Below are 23052 nucleotides of genomic sequence, written 5' to 3' on the forward strand. Positions count from 1 at the left end.
TGCACAACTTTTCTCTGGTTCAGGCTCCTCGTGATTGAGGCTAATGTATCGTCTGTGTGTTGTTTTAAATGGGTCTTTTTTGTTTCGGTGTACTGAATTCTCTTTTGTATTTTAACCTGGGCAGCAGACAAGTCAGTCTGGTGGCCTTGTGGGTTCACTTTAAAAAAATGTATTTACTCACTGTATTTATTTTTTAATATACATTTTAATAGCCCTCTGTAGCTGGTGAGGTTCCTTTCCCATGGTGAAGCTGGTGGTATAGAGTGGATGGACCACAAAGGGGCCAAAATCCCAGCATACTACATCGCTCATGGTAAAATGAATCCACAGCGTGGTTTTCACTCGTACACGTCCTCACAGTGGGACCCTGTGAACTTCACCTGTTTTTGTCTGCTATATTGATCTCTTTAACTGTACAATACTGCCGCCCCCATTATTGTCTTCTGTTTCTAAGCTGTGAAATAACTGTAAAATAATCGTGTAAATGTATCCATGCGATTCTTCAGAAAGACTATGAATTGACTGCAGATGGTTTGAGTCTGAAAGTTATCACCAGTTATTTTTATGAAATCTTTCATAAAGCCACAACAATGAAGTGCCAGACTTTGGGGGTTTCATGCATTCTGAGCATGAACTTTGACTCTTGAGGATGTTGTTTTGACTCATAAACGGAGATCATGCTTAGAAATTCTATATGATGTGTCTTTTGAAAAGGTTGGCTGTGCTTTACTGCAAGTTTTTTGTTCTGATGGTTCAGATGTGTGTTTTAGAAGTGAAAAATCATTCGTTAGAGTTATCGCTTGTGTCTTGCAAAGGTTGAAAGAATGAAAATGAATCAAAGTCTTGCTCTAATGTTTAGTGATTTTTTTTTTTTCTTTTTTCTTTTTTTCATTTACGAAATATTCCAGCACTGATGTGGCTTCTCTAATGCACCTTGAAAGCTGGTCTGGTCATCTTGATCCCCTGTCATCTGTAAGGGGACATTGGCAACTTCCTGGGTGAAATTTTTCATCTGATTCGCCCCCATTTTGAAGCCTGTGGCTATTTTGGGCTCCACATACTTTTGTGGTAGTCATGCCAATTTGTCAGTTCTGTAAGAATTTGTATTACCACCGTATTTGTGTATTTTAAACAGTGTAAATAAATTAATTACTTGTATTTGCTTGTGGTTGTCTTTTTCTTTTAAATATTAAATGTGAAAATTATTATTGGGGCAAGTTGCTTTGTTCTGGGCTGTCATTTGCAAATGTAATTTTACTTGAATTTAAAAATTCTGTGCATAGGGTATAGACAAATGTAGTTGGTTTTGGTTATTCACCATTAAGGTTTAAAAAAAAAAAAAAACTTGTCCTGTTTTCTAGAAAGCATTGGGCTGTGTAGTTCATGCCAGTATCACAGTTACTGCCATTGATACCTCGGGCAGTAGAGAAACCCACTATTTCTGTCACTGTGAATTTCTCATGATGGATTTAATTCTCAAGGAGCCATGGAGCTACATCTGTCTTTCCTTTAACCCACTATCCTACTGCCTTTTGTCTTTCTATTTTTCCTGCTCTTCTCTTCGCATGCATCTGTAATCTATTTTTTTGTCTTGTATGCATCTGATTGCATAGTTGCACTGAAACATCCAAAATTGCTTTGACTGTCAGCATAGAAAACAATGTGCAATATCTTGCTCCGCTTATTTGAGTCTGAAAAAGTACTTTAGCTACTCTTCATTAACAATGCAATAGCGAATTTGTGTCAGCTTACTTTAGCTTAACATTATGTTCACTTGATTGTTAAAGCAAGTTTAGATCTGAACTTCAGATGTTCAGGACCGATGAACATGCTAGTTTAGATGCAGTTACAGATGGACACCATCTGGACTGAAAAATACTACACAAATCCTGTGCTAATAGGATCTGAATGGTGTTTGAGTAAACGGTGTGGTCAGTTTTCACTGACTTACCTTTCTATTACGATTACTAGCTACCATGATTTCAAACCATTCAGTTCACGAAGTAATTTAATACATAATTTTGTATCGAACACCAGTGAAGTAGCTGATTGAGTCATGTTGGGTTTGAGTTCAAAAAGATACTAGAATCACTGTTCAGATTTAAAAAAAAAAAAAAAAAAAAAAAAAACACATATTGTTAAACCACTGCAACACCATAAAAATGAGTCAAGGTTCAGTGGAGAGTGAAGGATGTATTTATTTCTAAAAATGATTCACAAATTCTGTACGGTTACAAAAAAGGCACAACCAAAAATAGCTCAAGTGTCTTTAACAACATAGAGGGTCCCTACTCAAACTGTTGGTGAAAGAAATAAGGTAATGTTTAACAGGGTTTTATCCATACCACCATTTTTCATAAATCCTGTAGTACTATTTGGTTTTCAAAAAAAAAAAAAAAAAAAAAAAAACACCTTCTGAGTGATTGAATTAATGAAAATGTTCCATTACCAACATGTCCACAAGTACAAGCTGTGGTCCTCTTCTTATAGATGCAGTTGGTCTGGACATTTAGATGAATAAAATACAAATATGACACTTTTATATAAATACTGAATCTAAACAAGAAGGTCGAAATGAACAGAAGAGCAAAAAAATAAAATACCACTAAAAATGTAACAGCTTTGTCCTCCAATAGTTATATATACATTGGACCATTACACAAAAAAAAAAAAAAAATAATTTCTGAACTCTACACTCAAGAATGTTTCCTATTTTAAAAAGACTATCTAGGATCTCCATTTCCGTGTCGTACAGGTTAATCTTGTTCCATTTGTCTGAAATGCAGGAGTTTAATACAATCCTGTGCTCTCCCAGGACCAGTTTAAAATGTTACAGTGGGACGATAAAAGGTACTATGAACCAACAAACCACATTAGCAAACACTGAATGCCACAAAGAAGCAAGCTGGTAATATTCAGTATAATGCTAGTGACCTGCTCTGATGTGGAGTGTTTACTGGCCTAAAAACTGGTGCCACAGTATAAATAAAATATTTTTTGAATGCAAGTTTGAGAACACATCCTGACATATCTGCTAACATACAAGGTGGTGATCTGCTTAAAAATGGCTGAATCCTGAACTGGAGAGCAGGTCTGAAAGCAGTCCTTTGCAACCACATTTGAAGTGCGATACATAAAGCATACACTACAACATCAAACGCATGTCCAGGAGTCCTACAAGGGAAGCTCTGTCATGTCTATTGTTCTAGTATCTTCACAGAGAGGATTTCAGGTTTCTACAACCACACCGTTTGGTTCAGTCACGTTTTTGGAAGCCGTCTCCACCTCTATTGAGTCCGTCCCTATGCTTTCAGGCTCTTCAACCCTTTTATCATCAGATTTTGTCATTGCTTCCTGTTCAACGGCTTGCTTCTTCCCATTTTCACCACCTCCATTGTCTTGGTCGTTCTTTGGTGCTTTGTTGAGCTCGTCCATCTCAGTGTCGATAATGGCCATCTCCATCTTGGCTGGAGGGTCAGGCTGTTCGGGCTTCCTTTTGATGAAGAGCATGTTACAGATTGCGAGCACAAGGGCCGAGAGAACCACCTCACACCCCGCCAGCAGGAAGACGAACATGTAGTTATTTGTGGCATCCAGAAGACGACCTGTGAAATGAAACAAGAGAACTATGACAAAAACGTCCCACATGGATCAGCCAGTTGGTGGTGGCGGTCCTGACAGGTCACCAGGGCAAACATATCAATGACGTATGAGCTGCAACGGTTATTGTTGGGACAACTTACTACTTGATTCACTGCGTATCTTATGACTTTTTTAACAGCACAGAAACTACAGAACATAAAAAATTAACTGCAGCACTGACCTGCTCCAGGTGGTCCCACCAACACAGCAAAGGCTTCAACCAACAGCACCAAGCCGATGGCACTGGAGAACTTCTCTGTCCCCACAATGGCCATCAACACTTCAAACTGTAAGGCTCCAACCATGCCATAGGAGATACCGAAGAAGATGCAGAACACCACGAGAGATGGATAGTCTTTGGCCATGGAGCCGATGAGATCAGTGATTCCATTAAATATCATAGCGAAGCTGAAGAGATAAACACATCGTGGCCGAACCCACTTGAGCCCAGCGATGATACCACATGTTGGCCTGGCGAAGATATCAATGAACCCTAGTATGGTGAGCAGCAAGGCAGACTTGGTGTCCTCATTACCCAGTTCCTTGGCATAGCTTACCACAAACACAGGAGGCACAAACAGACCTAACACCATGATGGCCGCAGCCACAGTGTAAATCAAAAAGCCACGATCTCTAAAGACGGTAAAGTCAAGAAGCTTGGGCTTTGGTTTGGGTTTGGTTTCCTTTTCATCCACCTCGCTTGTTTTCGGTGCTATCAAGGGTCTCATGAGGGCCCCACATGCACAGCAATTAAGTAGAATCCCTCCAAGGATGAGGAAGCCTCCACGCCAACCATACTTGTATTGAAGAACCTGACCAAGAGGAGACAAACAGCACAGAGCCACGGGACTTCCAGCTGCAGCTAACCCATTGGCCAAGGGCCTTTTCTCACTGAAATATCTGTTCAGCATGATGAGGGATGGCTGAAAGTTCAGAGCAAGACCCAAACCTGGAGTACATCATATTTGAAAATGTTAATACATTGAAGTACATCAGAATTTCATAAGCAATCACAAAACTTTACTCACCTGTTATGACTCCTGTGCAGATATAGATGTGGATGATGTTGGTTGCAAAGGATGCTAAAATCATGCCCAGCGAGGCAAAAAGGCCCCCGACCATCATCACAGGGCGACACCCAAACCGGTTTACTAGGATGCTGCATATGGGCCCTGCAACAAGCAAACTACTATTAGCATGCAGAATCATAAATTCCCAGACAGATTAGGATGAAAATACTTTTGTCCTTCCAAAATGTCAGTGTTCCACAGACCACCTAGAACCCTCTTGTGGACCTGCAGTTTGAAAACCCACTTAGCTACAAAACATTCTCATCCATCCCTGCTGCCAGTGGACTTCTGTACCTGAGCCATAAAGCATTGCAAGAAGTATGGAGGAGATCCAAGCAGTGTCACTGTAGCCCACTCCAAACTCCCGGATAAGTTCTTTGAAAAAGACGCTGACCGCTTTGGGAAAGGCGTAGGAGAAGCCTGTAATAACGAAGCAGCCAAAGAGGACAGCCCAACCCCATCCTCCATCAGGTGCCTTGACCCCACTGTCACCAGTGTCTACAACCGCTCCTCCCATGATGCTTTGTCAGATCGCAACTGCAACAAAAAGACAAGAAACAGTCTCATAAAATGTGTCATTGATGGTGCTACTGTTTATTTCAACAGGAAAGTTAGAATACTGATTGGTCACAACATGACTAAAAAAAGACCCACTAATGTTTATGGATAATAGTACTCGTTTACGAAGTATCCCTGTACATTTGTACTGTTTGCCTGGCACACATTAAAACTCACCACCAAGTAACAACTTGTAAGAAACCTGGCATCACAGGCAGTTTTTATTTTAGATCACAGATAATTATGTGGCTTCTAACCCAGAGTTTCCCAATCCTGATCCTGGGACACTGCCAGCTCTGTACTTTCTGTGTCCCTTATTTTACACACCTAATTCAGTTCATGAGCACTCAACTAACGACCTGAGGAGTTGAATCATGGGCAATAAATGGGGAAGGAATCCAAATGTGTAATGTGGGGGCGCTCCAAGACCAGAATTAGCAAAACACTTCTGTAACCTACTATGCAATGACTGAACTGTTGTGCCCTTTCAAATGTCTCTCAACAGGAGGAGCTGCCAGACAGCACTTGATGGCTACCCAACTTCCTGAAGACATCTGACATCTTGCTTGAGAGTTTGTTTTTCTCATTTCTACCCATTTAGCAAAAAATAAATAAAACCACAGATGCACCACAACTTGATTTGAACAACGTGAAGATAATGTGACATTCATCACATGCTGCTATAAAAAGCCATGACAGAATGCTCAGCCTTCCTATATTGACCTATTTAAAGGGCAAGACTGCTCCGTGACTCATTAAAACTAAAGCAACTGGTCAATGTATGCGAATACATACTCATTTTAAAACAAGCTAACGGACACCTGGTCCACTGTAGACACAGTACTTTAATCAATATGTGAACTCTGAAACTATTCATCTGCATACCAAGAACAACTATATGGCATTGTGTACTATATACATATAATAAACAAAAAATGTTTTTAAAATGTTTTTAAAATAGTAAGTTAAACCACTTAACTATTACCACTAAAATAGCATAAGACAATTTAAGCCATCTTTAGAAGTGGTGTGGTAAAAGTGTGTTCAGATGCATTCAAAACTTTTAAATCTTAAAAACTTACTATTAGTGGCATACAATGAAAATAGGAAAAGGATTTGTTCAACATGTTACACAGTGGAAATAAGTTGATTAAGAACTGTGATGTAGAAGAGCTACATTATAAGAAAAGGTCATGCAACCGATGCATGTTCGACCTACATTGCTTAAGGTCCGTGAAAACTGATTTGTCTCTCACTGTTCTAAACCTTCCCACATATCTACCGCTAGGGGCAAGCAAGGGGTGTGAGTTGAGGGGCACACCTCTACCTACCAGCCTAAATTAAGACCCTGGCATTTCTCCATGGGATTTTTAAACAGAATATGGAGTTGGGATTCAAATTATGTGTGCTATGCAGGGTTAGGATTCATTTTAGAAAGGCCATTGAATTGTTTCTCTGAAACAGGTCACAGCTGGCACTGGGCTGGTTGTTAATTATGGATGCTTCTTGTCAGGTCCATACTAATTAGTGAAACGGCTTATTTCAATCTGTCAGTCGCAATGCAATGACAAGAAGATTATGGATTTATTTATTTATTTTGGATTTTCAAACATCTACTCAATGTATATCCTATATATAAATCTGCTAATTTGTCATTGTTTTTTATGATTATAGTTCTGAATGGTATTGGATATAGTCAGGCTGCGATTTGTGAAAAAAACAGAGGGGGGGGTGCTTTTGAAAATTTTTATGAAATGTTTTTAATACGACGGAAATTGTATTTAGTGTGATCTCAGTTTAATAAAAACATTGTAAGCCTACGGTAGGCCTATTAATTGTAATGATTTAATGTCCACGGTTATTCAAACAACAAATTACATAGAGAAAGCGAGCAAAGAACACAACGGAGGTTTTTGAAACTCCGAATCAGTTAAACCATTGCGTCGCAAAATGATTCACTGTTTCGAAGCGCTCTAATCGGATCGCGTATCGCGAATCATTTGATTCAGATCGGGACTTCAAAGCGTGTATCGCGAATCATTTGATTCAGATCGGGACGTCAGAGCGGGTTTGCGTGATGTTTTTATCCCCACTGGGGATAAAAGTTATTCAGCAGAGGCAGGGATGCATAGACCAGAGGGGGGAGGGGGGGGATTTCCCCCCCGGCAAATCGCACCCTGGATATAGTGATAAAGTTAAGTCTGAGAAGGGAATTAAGGCAGATTATATACACATTACACATACCTTCATTATATATACCGCCTCCCCACACAATAATCTACACAGGTCAGTTCTTAATATAACACAAATGATTTCACACCTGATTATATATACTTGAGCTGGTAACCACAGAAACAGTAGGCTGATTGAGTATTTTGGTTCATTTCAGGATAGTACGCCGACAACGTCATAGATTTAAATACGTCACAGAGGTTAACTGTTTCTAAAGACAAATTTCCTGTCGAAATACCTTTATAAAATCAACTCCCCTGTAAGTTACTGCATGTAAAATTCGTACACTTCATGTTTACATTAATTATTATGTAATTCTCTGTTTTAATATTTGCATCAAGATCACCTGATGCACGGCGCTTTCTGGTCTACGTGCTAAACGTGACTTTTATACTCTCTCTCCTTCACCAATACACTGGCACTGCCATATATATGCCATCCTCAAGTACAAATGTTCTCATTTAAACAATTGTAGCACTATAATAGCCACAACTACTCGATGATCACACTATATCAGACTAGTATCAAATATGACAATTGTATCGGTATGTGGTTACACTTAATTAGAAATGTTTCTATTCTGTAACACGGTGTATATTTTCAACGATAAATTGACAAAAGAATATTCTTTGTGTTTCTGAACCAAAACCAGTCATCAGTCAGTCTCCACAGCATGCAACCGGCATTCAGCATCCCCATTCCGACGACGCACGCATGCATACGTAGCATGCGCAAAATCACCCAATCGTTATCTTAGAACAGATGTTGACATATTTAAACGCATCGGTCTTATATACATACCTTAACGATGCTCTGTGATTAAGGTTTTTCACTGATGATGCCCTTCTGGGACCAGGACCATCACGTTCGCACGGCACACATCATTTGAAGAGGCATTGAATGAGATCCGCTCAGCTGACTGTGGCGCTGATCTGGCTGTAGCTTGTTCTATCACCGATGACACACTTGTGCCACACTGACGTGCAGCCAATGATGCGGCTGTCTGTGTGAGCTCGGGCAGTACGTGCGCTTCCCCACCGCTCTCTTCTCTCTTGTTCCTATTCAAACCATGTGCTCGTGGGATTTATGGACCTTCCCTCCATATATGAAGCATCAATTTTGTTTCTCATTAGCTTAGCTGGGTGCTGAACAAATATATATATACTTCGCATTTCCTCCCCACATCATAGTGACTCAGGTAAAACTGAAGAGTTGCAAAACAGGGTGATGACACTTCCTTGCATTTCAGTTATTTATCAACAACTCAAAACACGTCTTTAGATACAGTGTTTGTGGTTATATTATGTATTGTAGCATGTTCTAATTGTTGTTGTGCTTAATGTTAATGTTGCACTTTATTCATTTTTGTGTTGTGAACTGTTACTGAATGTTCGAGTTGGATGTGAAAAGATGCTCCGCCCGTGTGTGTGTGTGTGAGGAGAAACAGAGAGAAGGATGGGACAGAGAAGTGCGGTTCTCTTAGAAGTCGTGGTGTGTATGGCGTGGTTTGTGGCCGACAACAGCCCAAATAATCATGGTACATTAAAACGCCTCGTCCTTGTCTGAGAACGCTACAGTATGACAGCTGTTGGTTTTGTAGAGATTGGTGAATGAGTGTAAAACATACAGGCAGATATTACAAAAACTGAAAGGAGGAAGCATCCATCTTAATAAGACTAAGAAATTATTTACATGCTACATTCTTATCAATAAATGATAGAAAATTAATCATTTATACACTAAGTACAGGTACAAGTTAGAACGTGACAGCAGGCAGGTAGAAAGCACGTGAAGGTGTCTTATTTCCCCTTTGCGTCAGTCGCTTTTGTACAGTTTTGTAAGCCGCAGGAAAAGTTGTATCACAGGTTTACAACTTTGTGAAAACTTAGTTTCAACTTGTCTTATACCTCTGGCGGGGAGGTACACAATGTACTTAAGCCTGACAGACGTGCCGGAGTCTGTAACGTAAAACGTCCTTTGTAGAACATTGTCAGAAACGTTTAGTAGTATAACGTTACGTAACTTAACCAAAAATACAATTCAAAATAACAGAATTTTCTATTTCTTATTTATGAACCTTTAATTATTTATTTATTTAATATTTATTTTCAAACAAACGTATCGGAAACGTTTTATAACTTTTATAGCGGGAAATGATAGTCATGTCATAAATAGAGCTTAATCAGAAGTGAACTCACAATTTCCGACTTTCAAAGTAAGCAAATGACGCTCAGTTGTAACATAAAAAAGGGAACTCATTCATCTGGGAAACCATAGAAACGGATGTTGCTGCAGACGCCCATTGTTGCCATAGCAATATGGAGTTGTGGTGGCACCATAGACTGTGGGTGGCACCGAGCTAGAACTCCTGCTAAGCCTTAGCTTGTTAGCTTAGCTAACCTAAACGTTAAATGCAAACTATTTTAGACATATTCCTTCGGGAGCAGCTGATGTGTATTTTGACTTTTACACAGTTCCGGTCATCTGAACTTATGACAAGAGCATAAAATAAAACAATATTCGCAGTGCAAGCTAACCGAAGTAAATACTAGGCTCTTCATTTATTCTTGGGCTGATATACGCGTGAAAGTGAGTAACAATTTTATTGAATGAAGTAGTTCTAATTCTGTTGAAATTGTTTAAAATAGCTTGTTTTTTGTGACGGTTCAGTATTTTGGCGGGAAGGACTTATGTTTCTCCTTGTAGCTGAACTTTTACGTCAGTTGTTTTTATTCTTTTCGGATACAACTTAAAATACATGCCATTATCAGATGCCCTTTTAACCAATTTATGGCTTTATATGATGTGTAGGGTTTCATTTAACATGTTTACTTATAAACTTGTTCTGAGGAGCACTTTGTAATCACTTCTTGTGTCTACAGATTTGCTTAACAGGATGTCAAGTGTTTCAGTGCCCAGCTGTTCAACATTTGCTTCGTAACCATGCAGGAAGCTGTTGAACTGGAGGCCCAGCTGGCTTGTAAAGAAAGAGAATGGAAAGAACTTAAGGCTTTGTGGATTCGACAACTGGAGACTGCTCTAAATGAAGCCACATCAGAGCTGTCCACCCCGAGAGAGTGTTTCCTCTGCTTGAGGGATGACTTCAAGTATAAACTATGTGTGTTGGAGGAGAGGGACAAAGAGCTGGAGCGTTATGGTGCCTTGGCAGCCCGCGCTCAGACGTAAGGGAGTGTAAGGCGGGAAGATATCAGTGAGCTGAGGATTGAGACAGCAAAACTTCAGGATGCCCTGGAGGAGCAGTAAAGGGTAAAGGAGGATATAGAAATGCAATGTCAGAGGAGGGGAATCGAGCATAGAGTCAACTTTGAAAGAGTCCAGAGGTATGGCCTTGTTTCTCAGGATCATCTATATTTGGTCATCCACACTGATTTCTAAATTTGCTTTTTGTGGAATTTTGATGAAATTTGTTCTGGCTTTTTAGCATGATGGAATATGAGATTCAGAAACTTCAGGAGGAGAATGAAACATTGAAACGGGATCTTCGGCAGGGAATTAGAGAGTCCGATGGTGAGCTGGCACTGCAGAAACAGGTATGGCGCAACCCGCAAGATTACGCAACATTTATTGTGTTCAAAAACACAGGGGGTCGTATGTTTAAAAAAGCTGGACTATATTTAACTAGACACGTTACAATGCCTGCGCAGAGGACATTCAAAAACACTGCAAGATGTACTGTAATGGCCAAAGATATCTGTCTGCACACAGGTGGCTGTAACACACTAAAAACACAGCCACAGAATAAAAAATAAAAAAAATTGACTTGATTAACTGACTAGACATCTATTATGGCCCATTCCTAAATTGAAGTTACAAGATCTAAAGCTGTAATATCTTTATTTGTCTTGCATATTTTCAGTTATGATGCTGTTTCTGGTCTAAAAATTAGTCCACAAAGTGGATGTCCTGGGATTAATGCCAGGACATTGTGTGTTATTTAAAGTAAAACCACTGACCTAAAGGGGTTCCAGCTGGCAGGGAGTTCTTAGTTGTTGAGCTATGTCAACTAATCGCTAAAGCAATCCTCACCTCACTCAGTCTGTAAAGTAAAATGATAAGGCCGTGAAGGATCACAGATAATGTCGGTGAACTAAAGCTATTTAGGGTGTAGGTCATTTCAAAAATAGATTATTGCTCAGTCCTCAGTGTTGTTGTTGTCGCTTGACTTTTGACATTTGAGTGTTTTATAAGCACAGACATATATGTGTTTTGTAAATCTCTTTTTGCCTGCATTATTAGTTTAAACAATATCAATTAAATACGGTGAATCTTGTAAATTGCAATCCACAACAGGAAATGATGGCAGATTTTGACAGTGAGATGAGGAAGCGGGTGCATGAATTCCATCTGAAGCTGGATGAAATGAACAGTGTGGTTCTTTCACATGAGCTCAAAGTAAGACCCATATCACATCAAACCTATTATAAACTTTATATTGGAAGTCAGGCCCATTTAGACCAGTGGATGTCAACTTTGAATCTAAGGCCTTGCTGAGGTCTCCTGGTTACGAACCATTGCTTTAGACACTACATGATCAAAACTACTGTATGTTGATAAATTGAAACGCCAAACAGGACCCTAGGCACCATTACCTAAATGTCAGTGCCTGAACTCATACAGTACATCTGAAACGTGGCATATTCCCACAGCCAGGTTCCAACCTAGTTTGGAAAACATTTCTAGAACAGTAGAAGCTGTTAGAGAACATATTTTAGATGTAGTGTTCAGGTATACTTTTGGCCATCGTATAATTCTGGCATGAGTGATCTTCTGCAAGGATAATTTTGAGTTAAGTAATAATATTAAATTGTCCAGGAAAAGCTATTGAGCAAAAAGCTGGAGGTCCACGCCAAAATTCACAGGCCTCTGAAGAACTTTACCAGCAGGCTCAAAAAGAGATCCAGTGCAGAGACAAGGACTTAAAGAACACCACAACAATGAAAGACTCCAGGTAAACTGGTAAACTGTGTGCTAAAAAGCATTTCTTTTTGAATGTTGAATATAAGAAGATCAATCATGATTACTGTTCTACATGATAAAAGAGTTTGAAGACAAACTAAAACAATTATAAAAAAAAAAGAGCAAGAAGCCTACAGCAGGAAGCAAGTACTACCCCTGTCAAATCCAGTTATTACACATAAAGATACAGTAAATGCAAATGACATGAACGTTTTTAGATCCTAATGACCAATGAAAAACATTTGAGGTCATGAACCTTTCTTTGGATGATTATTATGCATAGCTCAGATTACGCTGGGTAGGTCAGCATGTCTTGCTCTTGATGTTTTGAAATTTGATATGTGCAGACATGCAGAGCTGGAACGAAGGTCTCGGGTGAAAGAGGACGCGTTGGGTCTCATAAGAGAGGCTAATGCCAGGGAGCTCCAAGAGATCTCAGAATTGCAAGCCCAACTGGACATGATGATTGTGGAACAGGAGAGGAGAGAAAAGAGCTATATGGATGATCTTCATCACCGAGACCAGCAGATACTTGAGTAAGACACACAATATCGAAATTACTATTCACAGAAATGTTCAGTGGTTCATTTTTACTTGGCAAGAAATACTTCAGCTGTTTGGAGTACATATTATTGCATACAGATTTAAATTTTTCATGAAATTTGAAATGGTCCATTTGTGTATATAGAAGGGAGATGCATTATGCGACTCCTGCTGATGACTAAATTAGTGTAAATACATTGAGAGGAAATGTGTGGGTGTCTGAGCACTAGGATTACATAACATGTTTAAAATTCAAGGCCTCAAGGTAACAAGTGCTCCTAATGTTTCTGTGCTTATAATTTAACGATGTAAGATGCATAGGTTAAGACAGACAACATGGCCTTATCTGTACTCAGTTGAGAGACTTAACTTGTGTTTGTTACCACAGCTGCAACCAGATCCGCTTTAGATTTGAATCTCTTATTTCAGTGGTTCTCAAACCTGTCCTGGAGTACCCCCTGCCCTGCACATATTGTATGGCTCGCTGAATTATCATACCCGATTCAACTCATCAGCTCATTAGTGGAGACTGCAAGACCTGAAGTTGATTTGTAAAACGTGCAGTGCTGGGGGTACTTCATGGAGAGGTTTGAGAACCCCTGTCTTATTTGATAATGAAGGCTCAGAGTGCAGCTGGAAACAACTCGATCTGGCTGGGATACTTGCATCACGCAGATCTCAAAAGAAAATGTTGCCAAGGATACAGAGCTGCTTTCTGCCGGGGAGAGAGAAGCCAAAGGGAGAGCAGAGCTGAAAAGGTTGTAAAGAGGATATAGAAAGGTGAGGGGTCACAGGATAATAATAATTGCATACCTTTTATACAACATTTAAATTGTTTAACTGCATTGTACTGTGAGAAATAAAAGTAAGAGTACGGAAGCATCAATATTAAAATTCTGGCTGATACATTTTTTTTTTTTTTGTTATGACCAATAAAAGTCAATAATAGCCAATGAGTGTCTGATATAAAATTCTATACTACTTTTGTTCAAAATAAATTAATAAATACTAAAACACATTGTAATTATAATGTACACTATAAAATGTATATAATTATAAAAATCTAAGATTACATTTAACAGTGTAAAGTAATCAGTGTTTTTAAAGATTAACTTTATTTATTAAAGTGCTGTAGATTAAATCACTATATATTCCATCCTAATTATACAATACTGCCTTATTTGTACATGTAAATTAGATAGTTTTATAAAAAAATAAAATAAAATCATTAATTTCAACAAATTTATTGTTGTCAGTGTAGGTGCTGCATCCATTGCATCCAACATGTTTATTCACTGACACGCCCCCAACTAGGAAATTCTGGGCTTAAAGAACGTTCTGAGTTTCCCACTCATAATTGTGACTTTGTAATGCCTTTTGTGTGTGTTCAGCTCTTAAAGATGATCTTTCCAGCGTTGTGAGGAGGTGCGTTCTGAGCACTACCTGAGGAGCGAGGAGCTCACCCAAAGCCGTACACAGGCCAGAGACCAGGTGAGCTGATGCACAGACACCGTAAAATACAAACATATTCTCTTAAATATTAAAAATAAAATAATTTCATGAAGAAAGAAAATGTAAACATAACCTGTAGTTCATATTTAACACAAAAATGTATTTTATGACATATATTTGTGACCTATATTTTCTAATCAGTTAGTGTTTCCCACAAGCTTCTGGACTTTATCTTATTCATAAGGTTGTTCTGTAGAAGGATGTAATGATTTATATTTTGGTATGTGCCCTAAGAACGAGAGTTACAGGAGATGGTGACACTGCTGAAAAGTGTCACTGTAGAGCGAGATCAGGCATTACGTGGAACCAAATTAGCACTAACAGGAATTCAGGTTAGACCACACACAGCTTTCTCTGTTACACCATTCAGACTGATATTTAATACTGTGAAGGAACACATTACCATTTAGAATGTACTTTAGTAAAACAAACACATGTGGTATGATGACATCTAAAGATCTGGTGGCATCTCATCCAACAGTTCTCTGGCTTTCATGCCAAAGTGTCTGAATAGAAGGAGTCACACAGCATATGAAGCGAATCATCTGACCCTAACTTGCCCCTGGAGGATTGTCTGTCTAGTTGCTTAGAAAATGTAGCTTAAGTTACTATTTAAATAAAACAGCAGACATTATCAACATCCACATCATTTATTTCATGTAAGACCTGCTCTTTCATTCATTAAATAGAACTATAGATGAAATCCACTAGGTGCAATGCTATTACAGCTATTCTGAAGTTATATGTCACATTTAGCTGTTCAGATCAGCCTTGTCAGCTGTTTTGGTAGGTAATTTAGTATGAAACATTTACGAGACTTTAAATAGCATATCAGCAGAAGATGCTTGACCCTCATAGAATGTTGCTGTGAAAGTTCACAATCTCCCTGGACATTATGTCCAAGGAAAGGTTCTATCCACTGATATATAATAGAGAATATATATATATATATATAGAACAGTCATATTTAGATCAGTGGTTCTATCCCATAATGCCAGGTATCCATATATTCAGCATAGTATAAATTAGCTTATGTATCAGCACTTTAAATTGCCAGCCTGCATTTTTTCGAGTCTGACCGTAAAGTAATACATATCTTAATAGCACACACATTATTATGTTTGTGGTGTGTGCTCAGTCCTGTAATAGCTTGTTAACTGATTGAAAATTCAGATCTTTAAAAGTGTGTCAGCATGCCACAATCTCTTGCCTCCACCTAGTGGTTGCTAATTGGCTTATAACATAATTTTATTGTTTCATTACTTTCTTACATAACATAAAACTGTGTGAACTGCATCTGCAGGTATCTGCAGTAGACAGCAGTAGTTTCCCATCAGAAGAGATCAGGAGACTCCAGCAGCAGAACAGCACTCTTAGAGCAGTGGTGGCTTAAATGAGGAAAGAGATGGAGAACCTGAGCCAGCAGATGCCTATAGCTCAGAGTCAGACCGTAAATCCAGAGCCCAGCACTGCAGGTACACGAGAGTCTTGAAAGAAACTTAAAAGAATATTTTATTATTTCTGTGACATATTTTTCAACACTTTCAGAAATTTCTAAATTTTTACCCTACTTGTTGGGAAATAATGATCCCCATGTGCCATTTTAAAAGAATATTCTGGGTAATATACTATAAACTATATACTTTGTAAAAGAAAACATAAATCGCAGGACAATAATGCACTTACAAAAGAAGGCTCAGGAAATTTAACCTCCACCCTGTTGTAAGACAGTGATTTGTCTATTTCAGGGACTACAGGCTACAGTCAGACTCTGGAGAAAGAGATCCTGGAGCTTAAGGCCAAATGTTGTGATTTTGAGGAGCGGTTAGAGAAGTCTTTCAAGACAGTCAATACTGACAGCATTCCTGCCCTTGCATTCCCTGTTTCCTCTGACAATGCATAACTTCAAAACCACATTAGATCACTTAATGAGACCATAGGTGATTAAAAATTAAAACTTGTGTACTACTGTGGATTGTTTTCTGCGCCCCACTGGCGAAAAGATGAGGTGAGATAAGATTTTGGTAGGAGGACAGTGTTCTAAAGAAGAGTATTTGCAGGGTGGGCTGTGAGTGGAGAAAGTAGCCTGTGCCGCTGCTCTAAAGAAACAGGAAGTGAGGTTGGCTCATTTGGAGTCTTCTGTGGGAACAGTTTACCCCAGCAAGTAATAATTTTAGTCCATTGCCCAGGCGTCTTATAATTATAAAAAAAAAACCATAATATGATGTAATTCATGTTTAGATGGAAAAAAAAATTAACAGCTAACACACACACACACACACACACACACACCAGTTAGCGGAGAGCAAGTATACATGATGTGCAGTCCCTAGTTGCTTTTTTTTCTAATAAGTATGCTCTTCTGTGGCATTTCATGATGAGTTAGAGGGAAAGTTGAATACATACTGTATATGTGATTATATTTCTCCAGTGTCACTCAAAACACATGGAGAATGAGAGCTTATGTCTGGAGCTGGAAAATCACAAGAGGGCAGCAGCAGCTGAAGAAGCAAGGCTGAAGCAAAGAGTGGCAGCTGCTGAGCTGGAGTTGAATGAAGTGAGACGGGAGGCTGAAGAGTACCAAAAAGGCAGTTTGCTCCACAACCTAGAGAGTGTTACACTTGGCAACCAGGCAAGTTTTAAGTATATAGAATTTAACTTTAACCAATACTTTTGTAGTAAATGCAAATAAAGGCATGATCTTTCTGCCTTAAAGAGACATTGATTAATATAATTCCTTTCTTTATTTAAACTACTATATATTATATATATATATATATATATATATATGTGGCCAGGTTTCAGCACTGAAGGTTGACCTTGCAAGCAGGAGAGAGCCCATTGTCCTTAATCAGGTACAAAAAAAATCAGGTACCTAATAATAATTTGAGCAAAGCTAATATAATGTGTATTATATGTCATTTTCTTATGCCGCTTACATTTTACTGACATGAATTGTGTCTTATCAGAAGTATGTTTTATGATTGCCTAAACAAGAATGTATGTCCGGTTTTCAAGAGTGAGATGGTAAAGCAGCTTCAGGAGGAGAACTTGTCCCCGAGACAAACAGCTGCTGCTGCTGCAGAGTTTCATCAGAGGAGGCACTGTGGGTGATGTTGCTTCGCTTCAGTCAAAGCTCAAACAGGCTGCACTATTGATCTCCAGCCTCAGTCAGGACAAACGGCAACTCATTGAAATGGGCAACAGGCTCCGCGCACAGCTGATAGAAGCAGAACTGGAGGGTTAGTATTGCTTTTGAAGCATAATAATTGGTTTCAGTTGTATTTTTTCATCCAGAAGGAACTGGCAATGTTCCATTTCCAAATGTTTTTAAATTATATAAGGAATTATCCCTGGCTCAAGAGGGATATAAAGGAACTATATTCTGTTATTTTGTTGAAGCTTCACCATGGGCCACATGGGGTTAACAACCATAATTCACCACTCATTGTTATGCTGTTGCCCCATCACAATGGGCTGATCCACGTTTTTTACCAAGGGATTAAAGAAGCCTTAGTTTGATTCTCAATAGAGAGACCCCAAAGCTTATTATTTTGTCCCGGGGGGAAATTCTCCATGCTTTGTGTGTTTTTGTCTTGATTCAGATTGGTTATACAACTCATTTGAGAAATCATTCACTGGCACCCCACAATCATTGCTGAATATCAACACATTCAAATATTTTTACTTGCTACAAAAAACATCCTCAGTTTGTTTTATCCTGTTCAATTACAGACAAAATTGGAATTGAAGTTATGGAAATTGACTAAAGTGGACAAAAGGGATGCAAAACAATCACCTTTATGTGAAAAATTTACTTTTTTCATGTGCCCTCTAAAGCTTTTAAATAAGTTGTAAATAAAACAAAATTATTAAAGTATGTTTTACAAGATTTCAATTCTTTTTATTGTTGTTTCTTTGTAATTAATTATGAAATGAACTAGCAATTTCTGAATGAAAAATTTTTTCCTACACCAAATTTAGTTTTTCTTAGTTTCACGGCACTCAAAGATCATTCTCAAACCGACTGATCCAGAGCACAGTCTGGTGGAAAAAAGACCCCCTCTTAATGTGAGCATGGGGGGTGCACTCAAAGAGCTGCTTATTTACCCTGGAACAGCTACAGTACAAGCTAACCTCTCAGGTGACTCCTGCATAAAACAGCGTAGAGAGACTAGGGGACTACAACACCTCTGCAAGACTTTGTTCAATCAAAGCAAGAAATGCTCTCTGTATTGATACTGAGAAATATATTTCATCATACTAATCAGTTTTGGCCTCTGTATATGTACTGATGTGATATTTTAGACATAGCTTTTATTGCAATGCTATTCTTTGTCAAGGCCACTGAAGCATGGCAAAGGTCAGCGATCACTCCCTTGTCAGATGTATGAAGTACATGGTTAATTATGGTCACACTAACATTAAATTTAAATACATTAATTTTGATTCTCATTCTAGGACCTTTCTTTTCGTTCTTTTCTTTTTCATTCTTTTTCATTCTTTTCAGTGTATTTATGATTAAATAAATGCAGCCTTGGTGAGCATAAGATACTTAAAATTACAAAAATCTTACTTATCCCACATTTTTGAACATTGGTTATAATCATTGTGAGTCTTTTGTTGTTTCATTGTTTGAGTTCCTTTTCTCTGTTCCTTCCTCAAGTCTGTGGGCAGTAAAGTAAAACACTCCTCCGCAGAACCAATCTGAATTGGTATTGCTTTTGTAAATTAGGTGGGGATTCATGACAGAGGCGCATGATTGGACTCAAGGCCAATTAAATTGGCCCAATCTATTGTCATAATACTGATTAGACCATAGAGCCATTTGATTTTTTTAACCAGTCAAGCCGAAATTTACTACTTGTCCCTCTTCAATAGACATTGTCTTATACTGGCATGAAATAAAGATCCATTCTGACTTGTTTGATTTTGAATGAGAATAGTCCATATAGTGCATATTTTGTAAAATGTATAGTTTCGCTCGCTTTGGACTTTGTATTTCTTACAGTAACTTTCCTTGAATTGTGGCTCTTTAATAGCTGTGTCACGTCGTGATGGTACATCAGTTTCATCAGACAGGTGATGAAGCCATTTAGAGGAGTGGCAAAATGTCTTCAATAAATTGAAAACAAAGTCCAGTTGACTAAAAAAATTGCATCATTTGAAAACCTTGGCACTGAAACGGGTTCTTGCAATGTCAGCTCTGCGATCATGCAACCAAAGGTTCAGTGTCAGTGTGTTTATTCATAGTACATCATTTAGTCCAAATATCAAATTATTGTTTACTTAGAGAGCATTTCAGCATCAGTCACATGCACAAGTAAAGAGTTTTTTGATTTTTGCACCTCTGTCAGAAAGATTAAAGATGCTAGTATCTGATTACAAGTGCCGTTTGACCTCTATTTGGGTCAATGACAAAATACGAGATGAAGGAGAAATTTTATTTTAAACACATACATGTAAAACACAAATTCTTAGGAATGTTATCTTTGTATTGGTCTTTTATTGATTGATTTACACACTACAAAAAATTTCTCTGTTTGTTTAATCATTAATAAATGTACTGGAAATGTTTTTCAACAACCTGCCTTGCCTTTTTCTTAGAAAGTTATGCCACTTTTTTTACTTTAAGCACCACCAAAAATAGAACATTTAATTAGGAAATCAACAATTTTGAATTTAAAGTCATTGCTTATTATACAAAAGGTGTATTCAAATCATTTATTTTTAATCAATTATTTTTATTATTTATTTATTCAATTTTCCCTTTACAGAATTCATACAAAATATGCGTGCATTAATATTTTTAGAATAGGATTGATACAATGACACTTAGCATTCTGTGTAATGTGCCTCTTGTAAATTAAACCGCAGTAACCCTCTGGCCTAGCTGTCCAGCCCCTCCCTCATGATGACATCACAGCCTCAGCAGGTGTAGGATTCCACTCCTCCCCACAACATTGTCTTGACATCACCCTAATCTCCTAGCACACACCCTTGGCATTCATTCTGATTGGGTGGTTCTAAACACACCTCCGCTCACTGATTGGTGAATCTCTTTTCCACTGGAAACCGTCCAAACTTTTCATGCACTGTGTCTCTCACGTGTCTCCAGAGCTCCACAGCGCCGCCAATAGACACACCTGCTACAACACAATCTGTGTGCTGCCTTCATGCGCTGTTACTTCTGCATCTAACCAGTTACATCAATACAATGTGTATCAAACGAACATCAATTTAAACAATGTTCTCAGTATTTTTTCCCCCCCAAATTTATAGTGTGCATATTTGACTGCTCTATTTAGATTGGACCCTTTGGCATAAAAAAGCCAAATGGCCGCATTCATTAATATTTATCTTCTGTGTTATGCAAAAAAAAAAAAAAAAACACACTGATACAACTCCCTGATTCTCTGCTTATTAAAAATTTGTATTCATTTATATTAGAAATGACTTGAATACCTTTCTGTTATGAATACTAATGTATAAGGTAATCCATTTAGAGACGTTTGAAATTTTTTTTGAAATTCTTTTAAAAAGAGATGATGAAATCTATTTATTTAAGATTTCTTTAGGGAACACTAGCAACTCAAATTGTATATAGGTAATGAACAAGTATGACAGATAAAATATCGGTGCTGAGTTTCAATAGAAATCCAGTTGTGCGTGCTAAATTGACCCAATTTCACATTGTTTCCAAACCGCAGACATACGACCCGGATCAACTTGAACTTGAACTTGCTCGCACAGACCCGTAAAAAGCAGAAATGTGTGCTGCTGTGCATGTGATCATGCCGGGATGAACTCTAGTAAGCCCGGTCTTTATAGGAGTTTTTTCTCTGCGGCGGCAGGAAATCAGCCCATCACTGGCTGCGTCTACAGCCCAGCCTCCTCTCTCATTGGACTGCACCTCACAGCCAAACTGTCAGCCCATGTGGCGTGGCCATCGAGGATTTCAGACATTTAAATGAAACAGACAACACAAGGACTCAGAAAGGCGAGAGTAATTTCTCCAGGGCTTGGCCAAAGGGGGGGAACACTAAACTCTCCCATTCTGTACCGGGAGCCGACAAAGATTTAGAGGAATAAAGAAGTCAACTCTATCCCAAAGGATCTGCGTGTAACACCGCGTTAAACTGTACCCACATCCAGGTAAGCGTGCATGTATTATTAATCGTGTCAGTTCTGGATCTCTAGTTTAACCAGATGTAGACTGGCGTAGTAAAGGTGGAATCTCAGGCATAACATACAACATCGAGACACATGGGGGGGGGGAATAATAATACAAAAGAAATTAATTATTCTTGTGAGTCATGTCTTTTCAGTGAATCACGAAACAGCTACGAATCTTAGGTGAATCACCGACTCTTTGAACTGAGAGTCAAAAGCATTCAGAGTGAATCGAGGATATTATTGATGAGGCAAAATGTATTTTAATAGCTGGACAGCAGGGGGAAAACTCTGCATATAGCATTTTATTAAAACACGCAAAACATTTTTTTTTTTTTTAATCCAAGATAAGTAAATGAATTTAGTTTGTAACGTGGTGCATGGAATAAGGATGTTGGGTAATTACGCCATGACGTGAAAGAATTGCAGAATCACTTTTTTTGGACCTGTTCAAAAGAACCGATTCGCCAAATGAGTCGAACTTCCCATCACTAATTTCAACCATAGACTGTAGCTTTCAACCGAAGAATACTGCACATTTCTGAATAAACGTAACCAGCAACTCTTGACCTAATGTTCACTCACATTAGTTCAAGAGTGCTGGTTACGTTTAGTTGGCAGAATGGCGGCTGCAAAGGCAGCATGGGATGACAGCATCTCGCGCTATTTCTGTGTGATTACACTACGAGGCATTTTTTTGTAGTATTATGAGTATTATGCTTTGAATCTTTTTGTGTATACACAGAAAAGGAAGGGAATAGATATTACACCTAACAATAATGTGATATGCTAAGATGTGGAAAAGTATCAGGACGAATTGTAAGGTCAATGCGGAATTTGTCACTCTGTGAAACCTCCTCGAGGTTTGGCACGTAACCAGTCGATATAACAAATGAGCAAATTGGAGATGCTTTTAGGGCAGGGTTTTTTTTCAGCCTATCCATAGGACCTGTAGTCTAGTTTCAATTACAGTGTACATCATCATTGTCTTGTCAGGGTTGCAGCCCTAGTCATCTATGTATATATGTGTGTGTGTGTTTAATATATATTTAATTAACCATTATGTTCAGTTTACTGTATTTGTGTTCTTATATGGGCTCCTAATGGTGTGTGTGTTTTACACAGGTTAAAAAAAACACACTAACGTATATTCTCTCTTATTTAATAAAAACTCAGAATGCAGAAATGATCTTCATTAATCTATCAAAGAATTTTTTTGCAAATTCATTGTATTTATTTTATGGTCTAAAGCAGCAAGAGTGTGGCTGATGTTTTAAGGACTTTACGACTATAATAGTGTCATCAGCTAATGATAGCACTGCATCATGGGAAGTTGTTTATCGGA

The 23052-nt window shown here is 38.4% G+C and overlaps 1 protein-coding gene and 1 pseudogene across 2 annotated transcripts; one reads left to right on the forward strand and one right to left on the reverse strand.

Moving 5' to 3' along the window:
• Positions 1-2386: 2386 nt before the first annotated feature.
• Positions 2387-8525, reverse strand: LOC109084713 (monocarboxylate transporter 4-like). 2 transcript variants are annotated; one of them, XM_019099394.2, is made up of 5 exons: positions 8304-8525; positions 5007-5249; positions 4671-4814; positions 3824-4591; positions 2387-3605 (listed from the first exon to the last, which is right to left on the reverse strand). In XM_019099394.2, exons 2-5 carry the CDS (start codon positions 5227-5229, stop codon positions 3229-3231), a joined length of 1512 nt encoding a protein of 503 aa, XP_018954939.2. In that variant the 5' UTR covers positions 5230-5249; positions 8304-8525; the 3' UTR covers positions 2387-3228. The 2 variants fall into 2 exon arrangements, with proteins under 2 accessions (XP_018954939.2, XP_018954941.2); XM_019099396.2 differs by lacking the exon at positions 8304-8525 and adding an exon at positions 6490-6834.
• Positions 8526-8547: 22 nt separating this feature from the next.
• On the forward strand, positions 8548-17815 carry LOC109084666 (annotated as a pseudogene).
• The last annotated feature ends 5237 nt before the right edge of the window (positions 17816-23052 follow it).

The sequence above is a fragment of the Cyprinus carpio genome, chromosome A12 (assembly GCF_018340385.1).
Source record: "Cyprinus carpio isolate SPL01 chromosome A12, ASM1834038v1, whole genome shotgun sequence".
NCBI classification, from domain to species: Eukaryota; Metazoa; Chordata; class Actinopteri; order Cypriniformes; family Cyprinidae; genus Cyprinus; species Cyprinus carpio.